The sequence below is a fragment of the Lithobates pipiens genome, unplaced genomic scaffold (genome assembly GCF_037356315.1).
Source record: "Lithobates pipiens isolate NorthernLeopardFrog02 unplaced genomic scaffold, aLitPip1_a1.2 Scaffold_16, whole genome shotgun sequence".
Classification (NCBI taxonomy): Eukaryota; Metazoa; Chordata; class Amphibia; order Anura; family Ranidae; genus Lithobates; species Lithobates pipiens.
In genome coordinates, this window is record NW_027507748.1 from 224,696,104 (window position 1) to 224,717,351 (window position 21,248).

Sequence of the window (21,248 nt, forward strand, 5' to 3'; positions counted from 1 at the left end):
GCATGACAAGTCGTTACTCATTATTAGGAATGAGCTCAGGCGTGTTCGCATGCTCACAGGCAGCGAGACATTCCCCGAACTCTGCAGCTGTGCATCGGGGCAATGTCTCACTGCCAGTGATAAGCGCAGCACTGCGCCGACTTCCTGGCGGGCTCTGCACGTGGAGCATGCGAACACGCCGGAGCTCATCCTTACTCATGATTTCCAATGAGAACCATTCATATATGTGAGATTTCAAGTTGTGCCGACTTCATAGTAGTCCCTGTACTACTTTGGTCTGACTTTCATGAGAGTTGAGGTCCATATACCTCAAGTTTACACAGGCTTTTTCTGAAATTGCTGCAAAATTGCGTGACTTTGAAGTCATAGTGTGAAAGGGGCCTAAAACACACCAAAATAGCAAACTATATAAAAAAAAAAAAAAAGTTATTTTTTTTCACACAAATAGAGCGCTCTTTTATTTGATCACCACAGGGGTTTTTATTTTTTGCAAAAAAAAAAAAAAAAAGAGAAATTTTGAAGAAGAAAAAAAAAAACTTTTTTCTTCGTTCTGTTACAAAACTTTGTAAATAAGTATGTTTTCTCCTTCACCGACGGGCAATGATGAGGCAGTACTGATAAGCAGCACTGATGGTCACTCATAGGCGGCACTGATAGATGGCACTGGCAGGCATCACTGATGGGCACCGATTGGCATATCTGGTGGTCTCCAGTGGGCATCCTCGAAGGGTCTGCATGGATAATCAATGCGCTGATACTTATCAGCGCAAGCCCCCCCCCCCCCCCCCCCTGCCCGTCAGGAGAGCTGCAGATTGTCTCTCCTCTACTTGCACCTGTCAGCGAGAGTAGAGGAAAAGACAAACAGCACTTCCTGGTTACCATGTGATCAGTAGTGTCTGAACACAGCTGCTCACATGCTGAAGAGCCTACGTTATAGGCTCTTTATCAAGATCAGAGATGCGGTGTGTCAGACTGACACACCATACCACCTATTGGCGCATGCTAGCGGCTTATCCTGCTGAAGGTCATATGATAATGCAACCACTTTTCGGCCGTCACTCTGCTATATGGCGAGGCGGGAAGTGGTTAAGGTATTGATTATATATATATAAAAAAATAAAATAATAAACTCCTATTTATGTTTTTATATTGCACGATATCATATACGATCAACGGTGAATCAAGTTGTACAGACAAAACATCAGACACAACAAATGCTTGCCATTTTCTGAAGGCCTCATGCTCCTGCTGAAAGGAGGGGTGTGTGTGTGTGTGTGTGAAATTCTCTGCAAGCATTTTCTTTAGCCGAGTTATATACATTCTTACGTTAACACTGGGATAGGTGTCCACACAACACAGTGAGGGAAACGGCTTCGCTCCAGGTCCGGCTTCATTTTCTCCTCCACCACTTCCTCCATAAAATGGGCAACAGCACAGCTACTTCCGCCAACACTGTCAAACACCCGTCACAGATTCACTTGCCAGTAGTCTTTTATACTTATGGTTATAAGTATTATAAAACATTCAAATGTTATTTCAGTCATTTAGCTTGCAACTGTAAACAAAAGCACATGGTTATATTCAAGTTTGAGATTACTTATATCAGGGCTCAAAATTTCAAGTCCTGTGCTACTAGCCAGGGTTTAAAAGTTACTCTGAACCAGTTATGCCACCCAACCCCTACCCTGTCCCACCCCTAAACATGTTCTCTTCAAATTATCTCATGTTAAATTTTTAATGCAGAATTAAGTTACAAAAAAGCAGAGTTAGACTTACCGGTAGACTTACTCTCCTTTTCTGAGACTTCCAGGACAGCCAATGACACCTAGGGCTCCTCCTACCAGGACAGGAAACACGTTAACCCCCAGCAGATAAAAGGGCAGTCCTCCACCCCATATCAGTATTCGAGAACCATAGGATGTCCCTGTAAAACACATGCATAATACAAGCAACTTGAAGACAAAACCAGGTGGGAATCCAGCTGTCCTGGAAGACTTTCAGAAAGGTGAGTTACCGGTAAGTCTAAACTCAGCTTTTCTCTAAGCATCTTCCAGGACAGCCCATGAGACGATGAGCCAGAACTTACCAGTCTAGGGAGGGACAACTCCCTGAAAGGACCTTATGACCAAACCCCTGCTCCTGAGCAGATAGGAGGTCCAGGCGATAATGGTTTAATGAAGGTCGAAAAACTAGACAAGGTGGCAGCCCTGCAAATTTGTTCCGGTGAGGCTCCAGCCTTCTTAGCCCAAGATGCAGACAAGGCTCTTGTCGAGTGCACAGTGACAAAAGGTGAAGGAACTTCCCTAATTTTGTAAGTTTCAGAAATGGATAAAGCAAGCTATCTCGCCAAAGTGGCTTTATATGCACTCTTTCCCTTGTGTGCTCGTGAAAAGAGGACAGACAAGTCATCTGCTTTTCTAAAGGTCTTGGTGACCTCAAGGTAGAATTCTTCTCACATCTAAAAAATGTAATTTTTTTTCTTGGTCGCCCTTTGGTGAACTACAAAAGGTTGGCAGTACAATGTCCTGGGATCTGTGGAATGTACTGACCAATTTAGGCAGAAATCCTGGATAAGTTTTCAAAACAACCTGATCCTCAAAAATTCGGAGGAAAGACTCCCTCAATGGTAGGGCCTGTAACTCACTCTATGAGCGGAGATAATTGCTAGAGGTCGACCGATATATCGGACGATATTTGGCATTTTTTAATTAATCTGCATCGGCCAATTGTGCTGATAAAAAGGCCGTTCAGCGGGACTTGCAAAAGACTTCTGTAATAGAAGTCAATGTAAGTTGCCTGAAGTTAATCAGTGAAGCAACTTTCCTCCTCTCTGGGCAGTCTGCCAAGAAAAGATCAAAGAGATACAAGGTTTCTTCTTTAATGGACTGAACTCCCTGTGTAGAGTTCTCAGTTTAACCATTTAAAGACTAAATCTTTTCTGACACTAGTTGCTTAGTAAAAATCCTGTATTTTCTGCTAGAAAATCACTTAGAACCCCAAAAATTATATATTTTTTTAGCAGAGACCCTAGGGAATAAAATAGCGGTTGTTGCAATTTTATGTGACGCGGTATTTGCGCAGAGGTCTTTCAAACGCAATTTTTTGGAAAAAAATACACAGATAGAAAAAAATAAATAAACAAACAGTAAAGTTAGCTTTTTTTTCCCCCGTCCAAAAGTTGAGTACCTGTTTTTGTGTATTTAATATATAGTTTGTTAGTTTTTTTGTCTAAATTATACATACAAGTAGGGCTGAAACGAATAATCGATATTGTCAACGATTTTCATTATCGATTAGTTGGTCCGCACCATGCGATCCGTGGAGCGGGCCGCGGCTTCGGCCTAGCTCCGGAGCTGGCGGCCATCTTGGTACACCCGGCGGTGGCGAGCTGCGCGCTGCGCACTGCGTTGTTCAGCCTGTGTCAGCCCAAGTGAAGGAATTCTGGAGGAGTCACGCTGGATGCCTTGCCTGCCCTCATTCAAAAAACTTCTTTTATGCAGGTAACACCACATTTATTACCTAATCTAACCTAATAACTACTATGTATTAGATAGTAGTTAGTTATTATCTAATCCTATCTAAGCCTTTCCACTTGCTCGGCACAGCCACATTGTTGATTTAAATAAAAAAGGTACAACACTATCTCTCCCCCCCAATAAAAAGCAGCTTATTACAAGCATAAAAACATAGCATATCACTGACGATTTGCGCCAATAGGCATCCCGGGACTCATCACGGCGGTCTGTTTGGAGGAACTTTGATCGGTGGTGAGCTTGGCACAAATTATCAGTGATATGCCGACTATGTTTTTATGCTTGTAATAAGCTGCATTTTATTGGGGGTAGATGGTGTTATACCTTTTATTTAAATAAACAATGTGGCTGTGGGGGGCGGGGATAGTGTTTTTTTTTTTTTTTTGCTGATCCGAAAATTGATCCGATCCGTGACTCTGATCCGAGGAACGATCCGATCCGTGAGTTTTTTTGATCCGTTGCACCCCTAGTCCGCACCTTCCCCCTGCCGGTCCGTTAGAATCCTGTGTATCCTCCCGTGTCCTACGCATGCACCACGGCTGCTTGCATTCTCCACCCAGCTGATGTCCCGCCAGCAACGCGCCTGCGCTGCTTTCGGCTCCTCCTCCCCCCTCTACCCAGCAGCCTTCCGATAGACCTGCCGCAGAGCGCAGGTGCGGCAAGCCCTCGCCAGGCCGCTTTCCAGCGCTGCTGTGATTGGAGGTTGTGCTCTGCACATGCGTGCATCCATCTCCCGGCTTCGGTGAGCCCTTCGCTCCATTTGGAGGAGTCGGCCGAGTCACGTGTGGCGGGTCCGGACTGAGACTCCACCCCGGCACACTGAGGAGGAGCCGCTGTCACCATGAAGGGGTGAGAAAACCCGAGACACCGGAGGGGGGAGGGGAGCACTAAGAGGAGGTGGGGCAGTGACACCATGTGAGAGGGGAGGAATGTGTCATCTATACTGAGGGAGACACACGTACACGTGTGTATATATATTTCTCCCCTTTTTCAGTTTTTTTTTTTATCCGAAAAAATAAATCGGCCGATTAATCGATTATGAAAATAATCGTTAGTTGCAGCCCTACATACAAGTGAACTGATTGGAGGTTTGTTTTGTTTAATAAATGTTTAAATGTAAGAAATTTTCTCTATCACTTATTACTGAAGGCTGCTTTCACACTGGAGCGGGCAGGCGTTGATGGCAAAATGCCATCAAGGGTTGCTTTTCTGTGGGTGAGTCATCAGGTTCTCTTTGTAACACTCCAGTTGTATAATGTTTGAGAAACAATGAGGTTTATGAAATTCAATATGTATCATTAGCTACCTTTAAACACTGTAGTTTGAAATAGTGTTGCAATGTTTCTAAAAGATTTTACATTCTTTGGTAGATTTTGTGGGTGACGCCTCTTGAGGAAGCAGCTCTTTGCCGCAAAACCGGTCGAGGAATATGTTTAACCCTCCATCAACTGCCCTTCCCCTACCTGTGGGGTGCCTGGAACAACTGTAAACCCTATCATTCTGTATTGAATGTTTTGTCTATTGCTGTGTTTGTCTTTGATAATTCTTTTTTTAAAATAGTGTCATTGTTGCTTTGATATGTTAAATAAATATAATTTTATCAATGATGTTTATTACATATGGGTACTGTATTAGTCCTTTTTTCTCCTGCTCAAGGATATTCCCTGGAGTTGCCCTTATTTGAGCTATTTTTTGATCTTTATACTAATTTGGGATGATGGTACCTACACTAAACTTTGGTTACAAATACTGTATGAGGCGATATCATTTTTTGGACGGTAAAATGGTGCTAGTTTTAGCTGCGCTATTCGGCTGCTAGTGGGGCACTTATAACCTAGCTAGTGGCCGAGGAAGGTGTTAAATGCGCTTGTGAAGCGCTGCTGCCAAATCGCATTGCATGCGCTTCAGCAGTAGTGCCCATTCATTTCAATGGGCAGGAGTGGTGGAGGAGCAGTTTACACCACTCCAAAGATGCCGCTTTCAGGATTTTTTTTTTTTTTTTTTTAACGTCCTGCCAGTGCATCTCCTCATTGTGACTGCAGGGGAGCCGTTTTGAAGGCAATTTACAGGCACTATTTTTAGCCCGAAAGCACCTGAAAAACGCCCCTGTGTGAAATGTGTCTAACTTAAATTTTATGAGATGAAGGAAAAAAAAATAAAAAAAATAATAAAATCGGCATCATATATTGGCCATCGGCCGCCGCGATTTCTAAATATCGGCTTGGCATCGGCCAGAGAAAAACCCATATCGGTCGACCTCTAGTAATTGCCACAAGAAAAATTGTTTTTAAGGTAAGTAACTTAACTAAAATATCCTCTAGAGGCTCAAAAGGGAATTCTACCAGAGCTTGAAGCACCAAGGACATGTCCCAGGTTGGACAACTTCTAACCACTACTGGCCTGGACCTAGAAATTTATTTAAATGATCTAGCTATAGTGGGATTTTCCAAGAGAGAAAATTGGAGAAAAAAAACACTGATGATAGCGGTCACCTGTACCTTTAAAAGATACTAACTGAAAAACCTTTGTCAACACCCTCTTGAAAAAAAAAAAAATTCAAAAATTGAAGGAACATCATGGGTTAATCTTTGGATTTTCAGATAACCATGAGTTAAAATTTCTTACAAACCTTGGAATATATGGCTCTAGTGACTGGTTTTCTGCAATTTACCAGGGTCTTGATTACTTCGTCAGAGAACCCCATGGCGCTTAGTATCTTTTCTTCAGATACCAGACTGTCAAGCTTAAAAGAAACCACCTGTGGGTGCGACACTAGACTCTGCGATAATAAGTCTTCTTTCTTCTGAAGACTCGGTGGAGGCTCCGAGACCAGAGTCTGTAACAGGGAAAACCATGGCCTCTTGGGCCAGAAAGGGGCTATTAGGATGAGACCGGTTTCTTCAAGAAGAAACTTCCGGAATTAGCCTGATCGGCGGGAAGGTGTAATAGAGGCCGAATGGCTACGGATTCACCAGAGCATCGATACCCAATGATCGATCCGCTGAGTTCAGAGAAAATAATTTCTCTGTCTAGCGATTGTTCTGATCTGCGAACAGGGCTGCTTCGGGGCATCCCCATCTATCGGTGAGACCCGCAAAGATTTTGGGATGAAGGGACCAATTGTCTTGACATACCCAGTAGTGGCTGAGATAATCTGCCAGACAGTTTTGTGTCCCCTTCAGGTGCACTGATGTAATTGAAGCTAGAATTCTATCTGGCCATGATAAAATCTCCTGTGCAATATATTGAAGTATCAGACTCCTCGTACCTCCCTGTTTGCAGGGTTACGCAAGCATAGCGATATTGTCGAATAGAGTCTGGATCTTATGACCCCCGTCTGTTTTCCAGGGCTCAGTGGGTGGAGTCGTGATGTCAGTAGACACGCCGCCCACCTCTACACTCCCCTTAGCAACATGCATTTTCTCCTGTGTATTTCTTACACTGAACTCCTGCTATGATCACCAACATCCAGTCAAAACCCAGAAAAGTCCCCACATGACTTCAGCATGCCAAATCATGCTGAGGTGGGGAAAAGCCAATCCTTACAGAGCTGCTGAAGAAAGGAATGGGGGTAGGAATTAAAAAATAATGCATGTCTTAGGCTAGTGCACGAAATATGTAAATCACCTGTCAATCACAGCAAGGGGGAATAACGGACAAAGTTTTCACAGTTTGTCCATTTTATTTCAATGAAAAAAAAGATGAGGATTGCTCAGAGCTGGATTAACTATTCGTGGCAAGACTGAGCACAGCTGATCCAAAATCCCATACTCTATATTGTGCCAGACAAAAAAATAAAAAACACAAAGACCACATAGGTGCAACTTTGGAGGCAGAGTCGCCTGACCAGGTTTTAAGCCATAGGCTTCTTCTGGCCGAATTCCTAGACCGAGGTCCTAGCTGTCATGCTTACCGAATCTGTGGAAGAATCAGCCAAAAACTCCACTGCACGAAAGAGGAGAGGGAAAGATTTCAGAATCTGCTCTCTAGGAAGTACCTGTCAAATGTGTTTGCTTTTGCCTCAACCATACTTCAAAATTTGTGGCTACACAAGTGGAGGCCAGAGCTGGTTTAGGATTCCCAATGGCTGAGTTCCAGGCACTGTGAAGGCCATCTCCTCTTTTACCCATCGGATCCCCAAGCGTGCCCATATCAAACGTTAGGTCCAAGTTTTTTGAAACTTTTGAAAGAGGTGCATCTAACTTAGGATTTTTGTTCCAAGGCTGTGCTGTGTCCTCCAAGGTTACCATAAAAGAAAATGATTTCTCTCTGGATTTTACCACTCCAGCTTGATAGTATCAAGAAGGGAACTATGCACGGGAAAAACTCTAGCCTTTTTCTTATGCAAACCTTTGTACGCAAGTTTATGTTTAGACAATTGTACCTTCTCTTTTCTATCAATTGTCGTATAGATAGCCTTTAATAAGTCACCTACATCTTCCAATGATTACTTATACCTCAAGCCCCTTGCAGATTCTTTATCCCTGGGCCCTGTATCTGACCCAGATTCTTCTGGAGAAGACTGGGCAGATCCAGCTTCAGCCTCAGAGTCTTCACTCTGCTGTGGAGCGCTAGGACCAGCTGAAGTCCTAACTGGAGATGGACCCTCTGAGGGGACTTGAATTGTCAATTAGCATTTTAAAACTAGCTAAACATAGATGTAAGCGCATCTCTAACAGAAGTCAGCATTTTCTGACAGGAGACTACGGGGTCATCCTTAACTAGGCTGTATATACAGGTGCAGCAAACTGCTTTGCTCCATGAGGAGCCCAATTTGTTTCCGCAAACCGCACATTTCCTTTTTTGGTGGCTGAGTTTGGGCCTTGTCCTGAGTCTTGGCCTGCAAGAGAACAAATGACCCCTATCAATTTCATGCCACATACACTACATAACACTCCACGCAGGAGGAAAGGAAATATGTGCCCCCTTCACCTGGTCCCTACTGGTTACAAGGGGGAGAACACTAACAGGATGTGCAAGTAATAAAATACACTTCAGGCTTAACTGTGAGGTGCTGGTGTTAGGGCCTGCTTCCGCGGGTATCGTAGAGGAGTCCATCCCGCCCTGTAGTGGTCTGCAGCCTCTGCCAGGTTTCACTCATTTAAACATCAGCTTCCCAGCGTCCCTGTTCGCTCCATTTAGAGATAGGAACATGCGTCTCTGGTGCCCTCTGATGAAGTCACATGCCCTGGAAGTGACCCCAGCGGGTACTTCCTGTGGGCCAGCTTGGAACACATAAGTTCCGCCCCTTCACGCACACGGCTTCCCGTCTTCACCTGCACACTCCAGCCACCCTGTTTAACATGGAGAGAACAGCCGACTGCCGCCATGCTGCTTGCGGACTAGAGCTCAGACGTACACCGTGGTGCGAGCATTCCCCATGCAGTGAGAAGCATGGACAGCAGCCACAAGCCTACTCTTATGGTGGATGTGTCACTCTGGCACCTAAGAAGAAGGTAGGGATACCACTCTAAAACGCCACAGGAGCAATGCTCATGAGACCTAGGGGAACCAGTTCCGCCTGGTGGGGGTTAATGTGTTTCCTGTCCTGTCCTGGTAGGAGGAGACCTAGGTCTCATGGGCTGTCCTGGAAGATGCTTAGAGAAATAAATATCAACAACAATAACTTTAACAATATTAACATAAGCATATTTCATTGATCTTAAAGTGATAAAAAATAAAAGGATAAAATGATGATTGGATACTATAGGCACTGGCAGGTTTGGGTAGTATAGGGCGGTATAGTGGCAGGTTTGGGCGAGATAGGGTGGATAGTGGCAGGTTTGGGCAGTATAGTGCGGTATAATGGCAGGTTAGGGCTATATGCCATGTGTTCAGTCACTTACAGCAGACATGTCCAAAGTCCGGCTGGTATTTTGGATATATATTGTATATCTTTTGTGGCCCCCCAACGAATCTTTAAACACCCGCAACACTCGGGGACACAAAAGATATATACCCTATTTATCGTTCCTCTGAGGGCACAGGGAGGGGGTGGGATGAGTGTCGTCAGATTACATACAGGAGAATCTCCCATTTACTCGGCGGCCTCTGTAATAGGAAGTCCTGGCTGGCACTGGCATCATAGGAGGCGGGACTTTGTAATAAAGAGGTTGCTGAGTGAACAGGAGATTCTCCTGTACATAATCTGTTGGTGAGGCTGCATTCATGGCAATGGTGAGGCTGCAGATGGGCACTGATCCTTTTCTTCACAGTTCTTTAACATTTAAGTTTTTTCTTGAAAATTCTCTCTTAAAGTGAAGGTGTGTGTTATATGCAGATAAATACGGTCTATCCAAATAACACGCCCAAGCTCATCCTTAAGACTCTTCACCACACAGCCACAAAAGGCAAGAGAATTCTTGTTGGGCAGTGTATTATTTAATTTGCATTTAATTTTAATGGTTCAAAGAATGTCAGGCAAAATTGGTTCGGCCCTTGTGCATGTTGACTTCACCAAATCTGGCCCTCTTTGAAAAAAATTTGGACACCCCTGACTTACAGCTGGATATAAGCACTCCTGGGGCTTCTGTGGTATCTCCTCCTCAGCTTGAGTGAACGAGTCTTTGGGATTAGTGAAAGAGGCAGCAACACCCCAGCTCCGCCCACCAACTCCAGCTGTCTCGAGAGATATTAAAGATCTGTGAGGGACAGCCTAACTTGATTGGATGACAGAAGAGTGTTACAGGCTGCTTCCCCCGCACCGCCGAGCCACCAATCGACTTGGCCAAGATGAAAAGGGACAGGGAAAGTGTAGGGCCCCCCGATGCAGCTGGAGCCCAGGGGGGCCCGCTCATTAAGATGGACCTGGGCGGAGCACTTCCAGCTTTTTTACACTCGCCTAATGTGAGCAGGTGAGTGTAAATTTTGAGGGCTGACTTATAATGGCAGAAAGTATGCATAATGTTATGCAAGGATGTTTTATGCAAAACAAAATTGCATTATAAGCAATATGTGTAAACTCTACAATTAACACAAAGTGGTTTATATGGCGCAGTCAGCATTACTTAAAAGTAGTTCTAAACCCAAAAGGTGTTTAACCATAATGCATTCTCTGCTTTGAAATGGAAACATTCAAATACCTACACACACACACACACCTGACTCTCTCTTACTGGTCTCACAAGAGACTTTGAGAGCAGCTGGAGCCATTGGCTCATACTCTTGTTAGTCAAATCATGTGTGGAGGGAGCGGGGTGCATGGCTGAGCCGTGCTGTATGTGTCCATGGACATAAGTGGCCCCATAGTACATGGCTTGCTAAGAGGGAACTGGCAAGTAGAACAGCACAGAGTGCCAATGGGGGACTGGTGTACAGAGGCAGACTTTAAATTGTAATGCATTTATTAAGCATTTGTCTAGAAATATTATTATATAGAATTAGAGGTCGACCGATATATCGGCCGATATTTGCCGTTTTTTAATTAATCGGCATCGGCCGATTGTGCTGGTAAAAAGCCGATATAGAACTGCAGCAGGACTTTGAAATGACTTCTGTATAGAAGCCAGTGTAAGTTGCCATAGAAACGTCTTCCTCCTCTCTGGGCAGGCTGCCAAGAAAAGAACAAAATGATACAATGTTTACACTTGAATGAATGAAGTCATCTCAGTGTGTAGAAGTTCTCAGTTTAACCATTTAAAGACTAAATCTTTCATGACACTTGTTGCTTACAAGTAAAAATCCTGTATTTTCTGCCAGAAAATCACTTAGACCCCCCAAAAATTATGTATATTTTTTTAGCAGAGATCCTAGGGAATAAAATAGCGGTTGTTGCAATATTTTATGTCACACGGCATTTGCACAGAGGTCTTTCAAATGCATTTTTTTGGGGAAAAAATACACAATTTAAAAAATAAAAATAAAATAAAAACAGTAAAGTTAGCCCATTTTTTTTTTTTTTTGTCCAAAAGTTTTGACTACCTGTTTTTATTTAATACATAGGTTTTTTTTTTTTTTTTTTTTTTTTTTTATCTAAATCATACATACAAGTAAACTGATTGGAGGTTTGTTTTGTTTAATAAATGTTTAAATGTAAGAAATTTTCTGTATCACTTATGAAGGCTGCTTTCACACTGGAGCGGGCAGGCGTTGATGGTAAAACGCAAGTTTTAGCGGCTCTTTACCATCATTTTAGCGGTGCTATTTGGCTGCTAGTGGGGCACATATAACCCAGCTAGCGGCCAAGGAAGAGGTTAAATGCGCCCATGAAGCACCGCTGCCAAATCGCATTGCATGCGCTTCGGCAGTGGTGCCCATTCATATCAATGGGCAGGAGTGGTGGAGGAGCGGTATACACCACTCCAAACGTGCTGCTTGCAGGACTTTTTTTTAAGATCCTGCCAGCGCATCGCCTCAGTGTGAAAGCACTCTGTCTTTCACACAGACTGCAGGGGAGCCATTTTGCAGGCACTTTACAGGCGCTATTTTTAGCCCAAAAGAGCCTGAAAAACGCCCCAGTGGGAAAGGTGTGTTAGATCAAGGGGGATTAAAAAAAAAAAAAATAATAATATATAAAAAAAGGAAAAAAATAAAGAAATAAAATAAAAATCGGCCTAACAAAAAAAAAAAAAAAAAAAAAAAAAAATCGGCATCATATATCGGCTATCGGCCGCCATGATTTCTAAATATCGGCATCGGCCAGAGAAAAACCCATATCGGTCGACCTCTATATAGAATATAATATTTATGGTATAAAGATTTGAACATGCACTATAGATGCAAATTTAGCCCCAATATACAGTCTTTTATAAATAAAACCAAAGTTTCATAAACATACAAAAAAAATAGCTTTTTGACTAACAGAATATAAAGAAAAAAAAAACTGTAAAGTCCATTGGCTGTAATACCATTGCACATATTACCTAAATACATCACGAACAATAAATATATATTATAATAATAATAATACTTTTTTCTTTGAATAGCTTAGTAGATATCCCCTACTTATTCTTATATGGTAATGCAATACATGTTTAAACGTTAATGTGCTATTATAGGCTGGGATGGAATTGTGTTGCCAATACAGAAAAGGCCAGGAGAGGGCGCCAAAGAGATAGTGTGAATGAGTGTAATGTGTGGAATTCCATACTAAAGGGAAAAGATTGATGGGAACCTGCATCTCTCAGCCAATACAGCTTGCTTATAAAGTCAGGAGGCTGGTGCTTTAACAGACAAGCGGGGGCTCTAGAGAAAGTGGAAGTTCAGGTGGGTAAACATCCCTCCCTTACATTTTCATTTCAGTTTTTTCTTTTGTCATCGAATGAAAACGGAATAGATTATCGTCAATTGACTTTCATCACTGAAAACATGCAGCTGATGGAAAATATTTTTGCCAATTAAATTAACACTGGTCCAAGTTATCACCAGCACACCACGTTCAGATAAACAAACTGGACATTTTTAATGTCACCAACAGGAAACGGCATTTAAGGCCACATAGAGCCTTATCTTCATGGCTGTCACTGCTGTCTGAAGAAAAAGCTCTTAATGGCCTTGAAATGTCTCTATTTTCTGTTGGTGTCCTTATTATTATTATTCAGGATTTATATAGCGCCAGCAATTTACGCAGCGCTTTACAATATAAAAAGGAGACAATACAGTTACAATACAATAAAATACAAGAGGATTAAGAGGGCCCTGCTCAGAAGAGTTTACAATCTAATAAGGTGGGGCAGGTGGTACAAAAGGTTATAACTGTTGGGAATGAGCTGATGGAAGTGGTAGGAGATTAGTTTGAGATGTAATAGGCTTCCCTGAATAGATGAGTTTTCAGGGATCGCCTGAAGGTAGCAAGAGTAGGGGATAGCCGGACCAGTGGAGGTAGCGAGTTCCAGAGGATTGGAGAGGCTCTGGAGAAATCCTGGAGACGAGTGTGGGAGGAGGAGACGAGAGAGCTTGAGAGTAGGAGGTCTTGAGAAGAACGGAGGGGACGATTTGGACGATATTTGGAGACAAGATTGGCGATGTAGCTCGGGGCAGAGTTGTGAATGGCTTTGTATGTTGTGGTTATTATTTTGAATTTAATTCGCTGGGTGATTGGGAGCCAGTGTAGGGATTGGAGGAGAGGGTTGGCAGACACTGAGCGGTTTGTAAGGTGGATAAGTCTGGCAGCAGCATTCATGATAGACTGAAGAGGCAGGCCAATGAGAAGGGAGTTGCAATAGTCAAGGCGAGATATAACAAGGGAGTGAATGAGGAGCTTGGTAGTTTCATTTGTTAAAAAGGGGCGAATTTTAGAGATGTTACGGAGGTGAAATCTACAAACTTTGTCTGTCTTATAGGTGCTGGCGAAGCAGGGAGCTCAGTAATGCCAAGTCTTAGTGCTGCCCATCACCTGCCTGTTCCGCACAGGTACACAAATTTATAGGCGTCTCCACTGGCCATGCACCCAGGATCAAATGAGACAGATGAAGGTGCAGGATGAATGATATAACATACGTGTGTAGCACCGACAACTGTGGTAATGAGGAGTGAGGCATGTGCAACTACGGATGCGCTCAGGCAGGTTCATAAATGGGTCCAGTGGTGGACTCCGCCCCCCATGGGTACTTACGCGGTCAGGCTCACAAGGACGGCCATCTCCCTGTCCCTCCTCTCTGGCACGGGTGGCGATGCAGAGAGAACACTCCGATAAGGATGGCAGCGTTCATTACCTGGATCTCCCCGTACATCCTCTCTGGTGTTGGCGGCAATGCAGAGAGATTACTCCGACGAGGATGGTGGTGGCCATCTCCCAGATCTCCCCATACATCCTCCCCCAGTGTCTGCCAATACTGTTGATTCTCCTCTCGGCCAATCGGGTCTCAGGACCCGCTTCCTGATTGGCTGGGAGGAGAAGCAGGAAGACAATAGTGAATATTAATTTGGTATGGTCACATAACTGGGTGGGCTCAGTGCTCTTAGTAATGGGCCCACCCTTTTCTTAAGCCAATTAGAGCCTCAGGCTCTAATCATGTGCAAAACAAACAAGCAAAAAAAAAAAAAAAAAAAAAAAATCACAAAAATCCCTATTGAAATCCATGCATCTGGCGCTCTGCATGGGGCCGGGCGCATGCATTGGGGGGGGAGGGGCGATGCCCTTGCACCCCTAATGGACTGGCTGCCACTGCACAAGTCCAAACCTGCCTGAGCTATACTGCTGGGAAGCTCAAATTAGGCAGGCAAACATAGGCGGCAGAGGCATTTCCTGTAGCCGCATGTATGCAGGGGTGTATATACATAAGGCTGAGGGGCGGGAATGATTTGCCTGTCGGCTTTGACAGCTTTTCGCCGGTATGCCTGAGGCTGTTTCGGACTTGTGTCCAAACCTACCTTAGCTCATCAGTGCTGGTAACTGTATGGGGTTAACACCTGTAATCGTAGCACATGAAATTCTTTTGTCTCTGTGTGTCACATTTGTAAATTCAATTATATGTAAATATAAAATGGGGTACAGATACGTCCACATCAGCACGCATCCTGTCTAGCCGTTTATGTACTATGGCCAGACAGGAAGTAGTTAAAGTGGTTGTAAAGGCAGAAGGTTTTTTATCTTTATGCATTAAGATAAAAACACCTGTAAGCAGCAGCCCCCCTAATACTTACCTGAGCCCCATCTAAATCCTCAGCCCTCTAGGACTCTCCCTCCTGATTGGCTGAGACACACACCATTGGCTCCTGCTGCTGTCAAAGTCACTTAGCCAATGAAGAGGGGAGAGCGCCAGCTCAGTGTCTGAATGGACACACAGAGCTGCAGCTTGGCTCGGGTGCCCCCATAGCATACTGCTTTCTATCGGGGCACCCAACAGGAGGGAGGAGCCAGGAGCACTGGCAAGGCAACAGAGAAGAGGAAGATCTGGGCTGTTCTGTGCAAAACTACTGCACAGAGCAGGTAGGTATTAAGATGTTTGTTATTTTTAAACAAAAAAAATAAAAATTACTTTAGTATCACTTTAATAGGAAAGCAGGGGGACTAACGGAACACCAGGGATTTCACACAAAGAACGGGATACTTTCTCATATAAGCACATAGTACAGAAGGCATATATCAGGATAATGAAATGTTGGGATTACATATGCTTTAAACTAGGGGTCTCAAACTAGTGGCCCTCCATCTGTTGCAGAACTACAAGTCCCATCATGCCTTTGCCTGAGGGAGTCATGTTTGTAACTGTCAGCCTTGCAATGCCTCATGGGACCTGTAGTTTCGCCACAGCTGGGGGGGGGGGGGCAGTTTGAGACCCCTGGTCTAAACCTATAAAATGATGAAAGGATCAGAGAGGATACCATGAAACCTTCTGCAGACTGATTGGCTCTCTAAATAAGTTATTGATAGGAGAAACTTCTAAACTGTATAGTAAGACCATATAGGAAGTGAGGAGAACCACAGACAGCACAAAGATGCCCATAGGAGAAAGCAGGACAGTGCTTAGATACATGTCATTAGGTCTCACCTGGAATAAGGAAGCAGCTCAGATGGCCTCCATTGTGATTCCCGGAAGGAGGAAGAGTGCACCTTCTAGAACAGAACAAACAACAACACAGAATCCTACATGACACCAGCAGCTGAAAACATGGCAGCGCCGCACAACTTCCGGCAACCTCTGGGAGAAACCATTCAGAAGGAGGAGGGGGCGTGGAAGCAGCTGTTCGCCCTCGGTCGTTGGCGAGAGGAGGGGGGGGGACCAAGTCTCCCTTCTCCTCTCCCGCAGTGTAGAAGACAAGTGTCAGGCGAGGAGCCGCCGATGTGTGGAGTAAATAAAGCTCAGTGAAAGTTGTTTGTGGCCGAGGATATGACAAAATGGCTACTGCAGTGCTGTTATGTGAGGTAGCGGAATTACCTCACGCTATTCTGCGTGTCCTTTACAGTATTATAATGCTGTTTTCTGACCGCCCATTTTCTTAAAGTGCCTGGTGCTTTACCAAAGTTCCTCCAATAATCCAGACATGTATAGAAAAAGAAAACTGTGTGCTCTGATGTTTGGTTTCTCATGGGGGCACAGCAGATCCACATTCTTAGCGATGGTGGTTCAGCAAAGGATTGTTCTACAGCAGCAGTAAAGCTGTTTTAACCACTTGCCAACCCGCTGCATGCCAAAATAGGTTGGCACAATGGCAGCAGTGGATAAATGGGCATACCTGTACGTCCCCTTTAAGAGGCAGGTATAGCAGGCACGCCTACCACCTACAGCATGACCGTGCCCGCGGGACCGGGCAGACTCTATGTCTGGCGATCGTGTCACTTAGCTTTAGGGGAAGTGCCTATGTAAACAAGGCATTTCCCTGTTCTGGCTTGTGTCATTACAGATATCACTGCTCCAGGGGTGGACTGACCATTCGGGCACTGCCCGAGGGCCCCATGCCACCAAGGGGCCCCATCAGGGTTGCCAGCCTCAATAAAACCAGGAACAGTATGTAAAAATCTGTGTTTTTTTTTTTAAATCCCAAGATTATAGCTGCCACGCCTCTCCGGTACCTTTTCAGTATGTGTATGTATTCTGTGTGTGTATACTGCGTGTGTATATTGTGTGTATACTGTATATGTGTGTGTGTATACTGTGTGGCCCCATAATCTCCTATTGCCTGGGGGCTCCATAATCTATTGCCCGAGGGCCCCATAATCTTCTCTTATTGCCCAAGGGGCCCATAATCTCCTATTGCCCGAGGGCCCCATGAGTTATCAGTCCGCCCCTGCACTGCTCCCTGTTATCGGAAGCGGTGATCTCAGTCATGTGACTTGAAGCCCCCCCCACAGTGTTAGAATCACTCCCTAGGACACACTTAAGCTCTTCATCGCCCACTAGTGGTTAACCCCTTGACTGCCAGTGTCATTTACATAGTAATCAGTGCATTTTTATAGCACTGATCGCTGCATAAATGACAATGGTCCCAAAATATTGTCAAAAGTGTCCGATGTGTCCGCTATAATGTCGCAGTCCTGATAACAATCACAGATCACCGCCATTACTAATATAAAAAAAAAATAATAAAAATAAAAATGGCATAAATCTATCACCCCATTTTGTAGAAGGTATAACTTTTGCGCAAACCAATCAATATACGCTTATTGCAATTTTTTTTTATATATATATATAGAAGAATACATATCGGCCTAAACTGTGGAAAAAAACCTTTTTTTTATATATTTTTGGGGGATATTCATTATAGCAAAAAGTAAAAAATAATGCGTTTTTTTTTTTTTTAATTGTCACTCTTTTTGTTTATAGTGCAAAAAATAAAAACCGCAGAGGTGATCAAATACCACCAAAAGAAAGCTCTATTTGTGGCCATGCAATTGTCAGTTAAAGCGTTGCAGTGCCAAATCGCAAAAAGTTTTCTCAGGAAGGGCGTAAAATCTTCTGGGGCTGAAGCAGTTAGTTCCAGGCAAAAAGAGAACCCAGTCTCAAACAAATGACAATTGATTTTTAATTTTTCTCTTTTCAAATATTTTTATTAATATATAAAAAAAACGGAAAATTTATATCAAATACTTACCGTAATTTTCCTTTCCTGATAGGCTCCATGGCAGCATACGTGTGGGTAGCCCCGCCTCCACGATTACCCAATAGGACCCAACTCCCATAAATCTTTGCTCCCGGCTACTATCAGTGTTCCGTAACTAGCCAACTCCAGACATTTGGGAGGGAACTCCTGCTGCCATGGAGCCTATCAGGAAAGGAAAATTACGGTAAGTATTTGATATAAATTTTCAGTTTTCCTGAAAGGCTCCATGGCAGCATACGTGTGGGAAATAACTCGCCAAACACACCCGGGTGGGCAAAATGTCGAGCAAAGAACAAAAGTTTATTTAGCATTGTCAACCGACAAAACTTGCAAACCAAAATTAACAGGAGACAGAGCCGCTGGCTCTACACAGTAATGAGAAACAAAGGTATTAATAGAAGACCAAGAGGCCGCTCTGCAAATAACTTCAGGCGCCACATGGCGAGAAGCTGCCCACGATGTTGAAATACTCCGTGTTGAATGAGCCGTTAATGCCTCAGGAGGAGCCAAGCCCTTTGCTCTGTACGCCCTCTGAATGATCTGAACGATCCAGGTAGAGATAGATCTAGCCGAAGCTCGCAATCCTTTATTCTTGCCATGAGGGAGAACAAAAAGAAATTTCGTTTGTCTAAAGGGAGCTGTGACTTCCAAATATTGTTTAAGCGCGTGTCCTACGTCCAGAGGATGAACATCCTGACTCTCTGAGTTTTTGAAAGTGGGAAGCACAACTTCCTGATTCTCTTGGAAGACCGAGGTTACTTTGGGATGCGATCCCAACATGGGAATCAATACTGCCCTATCTGGAAAGAAAGTCAGAAAGGGTTCTTCCGAACCTAGATTCCTAATCTCAGAAACTCTCTTGGCTGAGGTTATAGCTACCAAGAAGATGGTCTTGAGAGTGAGATCCCTTATGGACAGAGGCTCCGTAGAATCCTTTCCAAGGTTTGAGAGAAAATCCAGCACTAAAGGGAGGTCCCATTTAGGAAACCTTGGTTTTCTTTGGGGTCTGAGCCTGGTAGCTCCCTTGAAGAATTGTTGCACCAGTGCATGGTTTGCCCAGGAAATACCCGTAAAGGCTGAAATAGCCGATACTTGGACTCTCAATGAACTGATAGCTAGAGGTAAATCAAGGCCTGTTTGAAGAAAGCTTAGTATGTCTTGTATTGTTGGAGAACTGCAAGAATTTTCTCTGGTGGACATATGGGCCGAAAACTTGGACCATATACGCTCATATACCCTATTAGTACTCCCGCGTCTGGAATTGAGAAGGGTTGGGATGACCTCTTCCGGACAACCAAGAGCTTCTAGCCTTTCCCTCTCAAAAACCATACCTTGAGGTTCAGACATGATGGGCATGGATGTAACCTTGTGCCTTGAGATAGCAAATCCGACCTGAGAGGCAGGGGAACTGGCTCTTGAAAACTGAGGAGCAGCAGTAGAGGGAACCAAGGTCTGTTGGGCCAGAAAGGAATCACTGCGAGAATCTCCGCCTTCTCTGACCTGAGTCTCCGAAGGAATTGCAGGATCACCGGAACTGGAGGGAAGGCGTAAGCTGTCTGGAACTTCCAATGTTCTGTGAGGGCATCTATCCCATATGCCTGGGGATCCCTGAACCTTGAGTAATATTTCGGAAGCTTCCGATTGCACGGGGAAGCGAACAAGTCGACTTCCAGGGACAATCCTAAGGTCAGGAGCCAATCGAATACTTCCCGGTGTAGAGACCACTCGTTGTTGTCCAACTCGACACGCGATAGGAAGTCCGCCTGAACATTCTGCACCCCTGGGTAACAGGGACCAGCTGCGAGTTCCCCCTTGCTTCTTTACGTAAGCCACCGCGGTTGTGTTGTCCAATCTTAGCATGACCGAGGCATTCGCTGTCAGATGATGGAATGACCGAAGCGCCTGGAAGGCCGCTCTTAGCTCCAGAACATTGGAGACGACTCTCTGTGATGGAAACGTCCACCTGCCCTGAGCGACCTCCGAAAGGCAGTGAGCGCCCCATCCTCGGTTGCTGGCATCTGAAGTTACCGTGACCCATGAGATGGGAATGATTGAATGGTGGTTGCGCAGGTTCTTCCCCTGTAGCCACCAAAGAAGAGACGTCCTCATGGCTGGAGTGAGGAATATGCGCTGTGTCTGGCTGGATAAGTCCCACTGTTGTAGAAACCCCTTCTGAAAGGGACGAGTGTGCCACTGGGCCCACTTTACCATGGGAATGGTGGCTGACATTGTGCCAATCACCCTCAGACATTGGAGAGCCGAGAGATGGGATGCTGCAAGGGCTGCATGAATCCTGTCTCGTATGACTCCAACCTTCTCTTCTGGAAGTGCGATAGTACCTTCTGCTGTGTTGAACTGCGCCCCTAGGAAAACAAGAGACTGAGTTGGATCTAGGTGACTCTTTTCTAAGTTCAGAAGCCACCCGAACTCCTGTAGAGTGGAGATGACTAGGTCTTTGTGCTCCAAGAGCTGATCTTTGTTCTGGGATAGCAGAAGAAGGTCGACGAGATAGTGATGGAGACGAACACCTTTGACTCTGAGAAAGGCCACAACTGCCAAAAGAACTTTGGAGAAGACCCGTGGGGACGTTGTTAACCCAAAGGGAAGACATGTAAATTGAAGATGTTGAATGCCTACTGCAAAGCGGAGGTATTGTTGAAACTCCTTTGCCACGGGAACATGGAAGTAAGCGTCCTTCAAATCGACTGATATCATCCAGTCCCCCAGATACACGGACTGCTGGATGGTAAGCAGAGATTCCATCTTGAACTTCTCTTTGCGAATGAAGGAATTGAGATGGGTCAAATCTATTACCGGCCTCCATGTGCCGTTTTTCTTTTGAACCAGAAACAAAGGGGAATACATGCCCTCTCCACGTTCTTCTTCTGGAACGGGAACAGCTGCGCCTTGATCCAGTAAAGAGTTCACGTAAGTCAATAGGACTTGTTTCTTCTCTTTTGATTCTGGAAGATTTGTGGGAATAAATCTTAGCTTTGGGGTGCTGATAAAACCCCACTTGTGACCTGAGGAAATTGTTTTTACAGTCCAAAAATCCCGAATTGAGGCCGCCCAAACATGCCTGAAGTGGAGAAGACAAGCCCCCACCTGAGAAGTTTGAGCGGGCCCAATTTCAAAAGGATTTCGCGGAATCCTGCTTGCCGGACGAACCCCCTTTTGAGGTATTTTTGAAAGAAGATTGCCTGGATCTCCATGACCTTGAGAATTCTCGACCAG

The 21,248-nt window shown here is 44.5% G+C and overlaps 1 protein-coding gene across 3 annotated transcripts in view; it reads right to left on the minus strand.

The window, feature by feature from the left end:
- The window catches only part of TMEM222 (transmembrane protein 222), a 34,134-nt gene extending 17,815 nt beyond the window's left edge, over positions 1-16,319 (minus strand). The window contains exons 1-2 of one of the 3 annotated variants that reach the window (XM_077481138.1): positions 15,965-16,319; positions 1,327-1,452 (exon numbers count right to left, since the gene is read on the minus strand). In XM_077481138.1, the coding sequence (XP_077337264.1) occupies positions 1,327-1,418 (92 nt within the window). In that variant the 5' untranslated portion in view covers positions 1,419-1,452; positions 15,965-16,319. Of the gene's footprint in view, positions 1-1,326; positions 1,556-15,964 lie in introns of all 3 variants that reach the window. The other 2 variants (XM_077481137.1, XM_077481136.1) reach the window with 2 other exon arrangements.
- Positions 16,320-21,248: the final 4,929 nt, after the last annotated feature.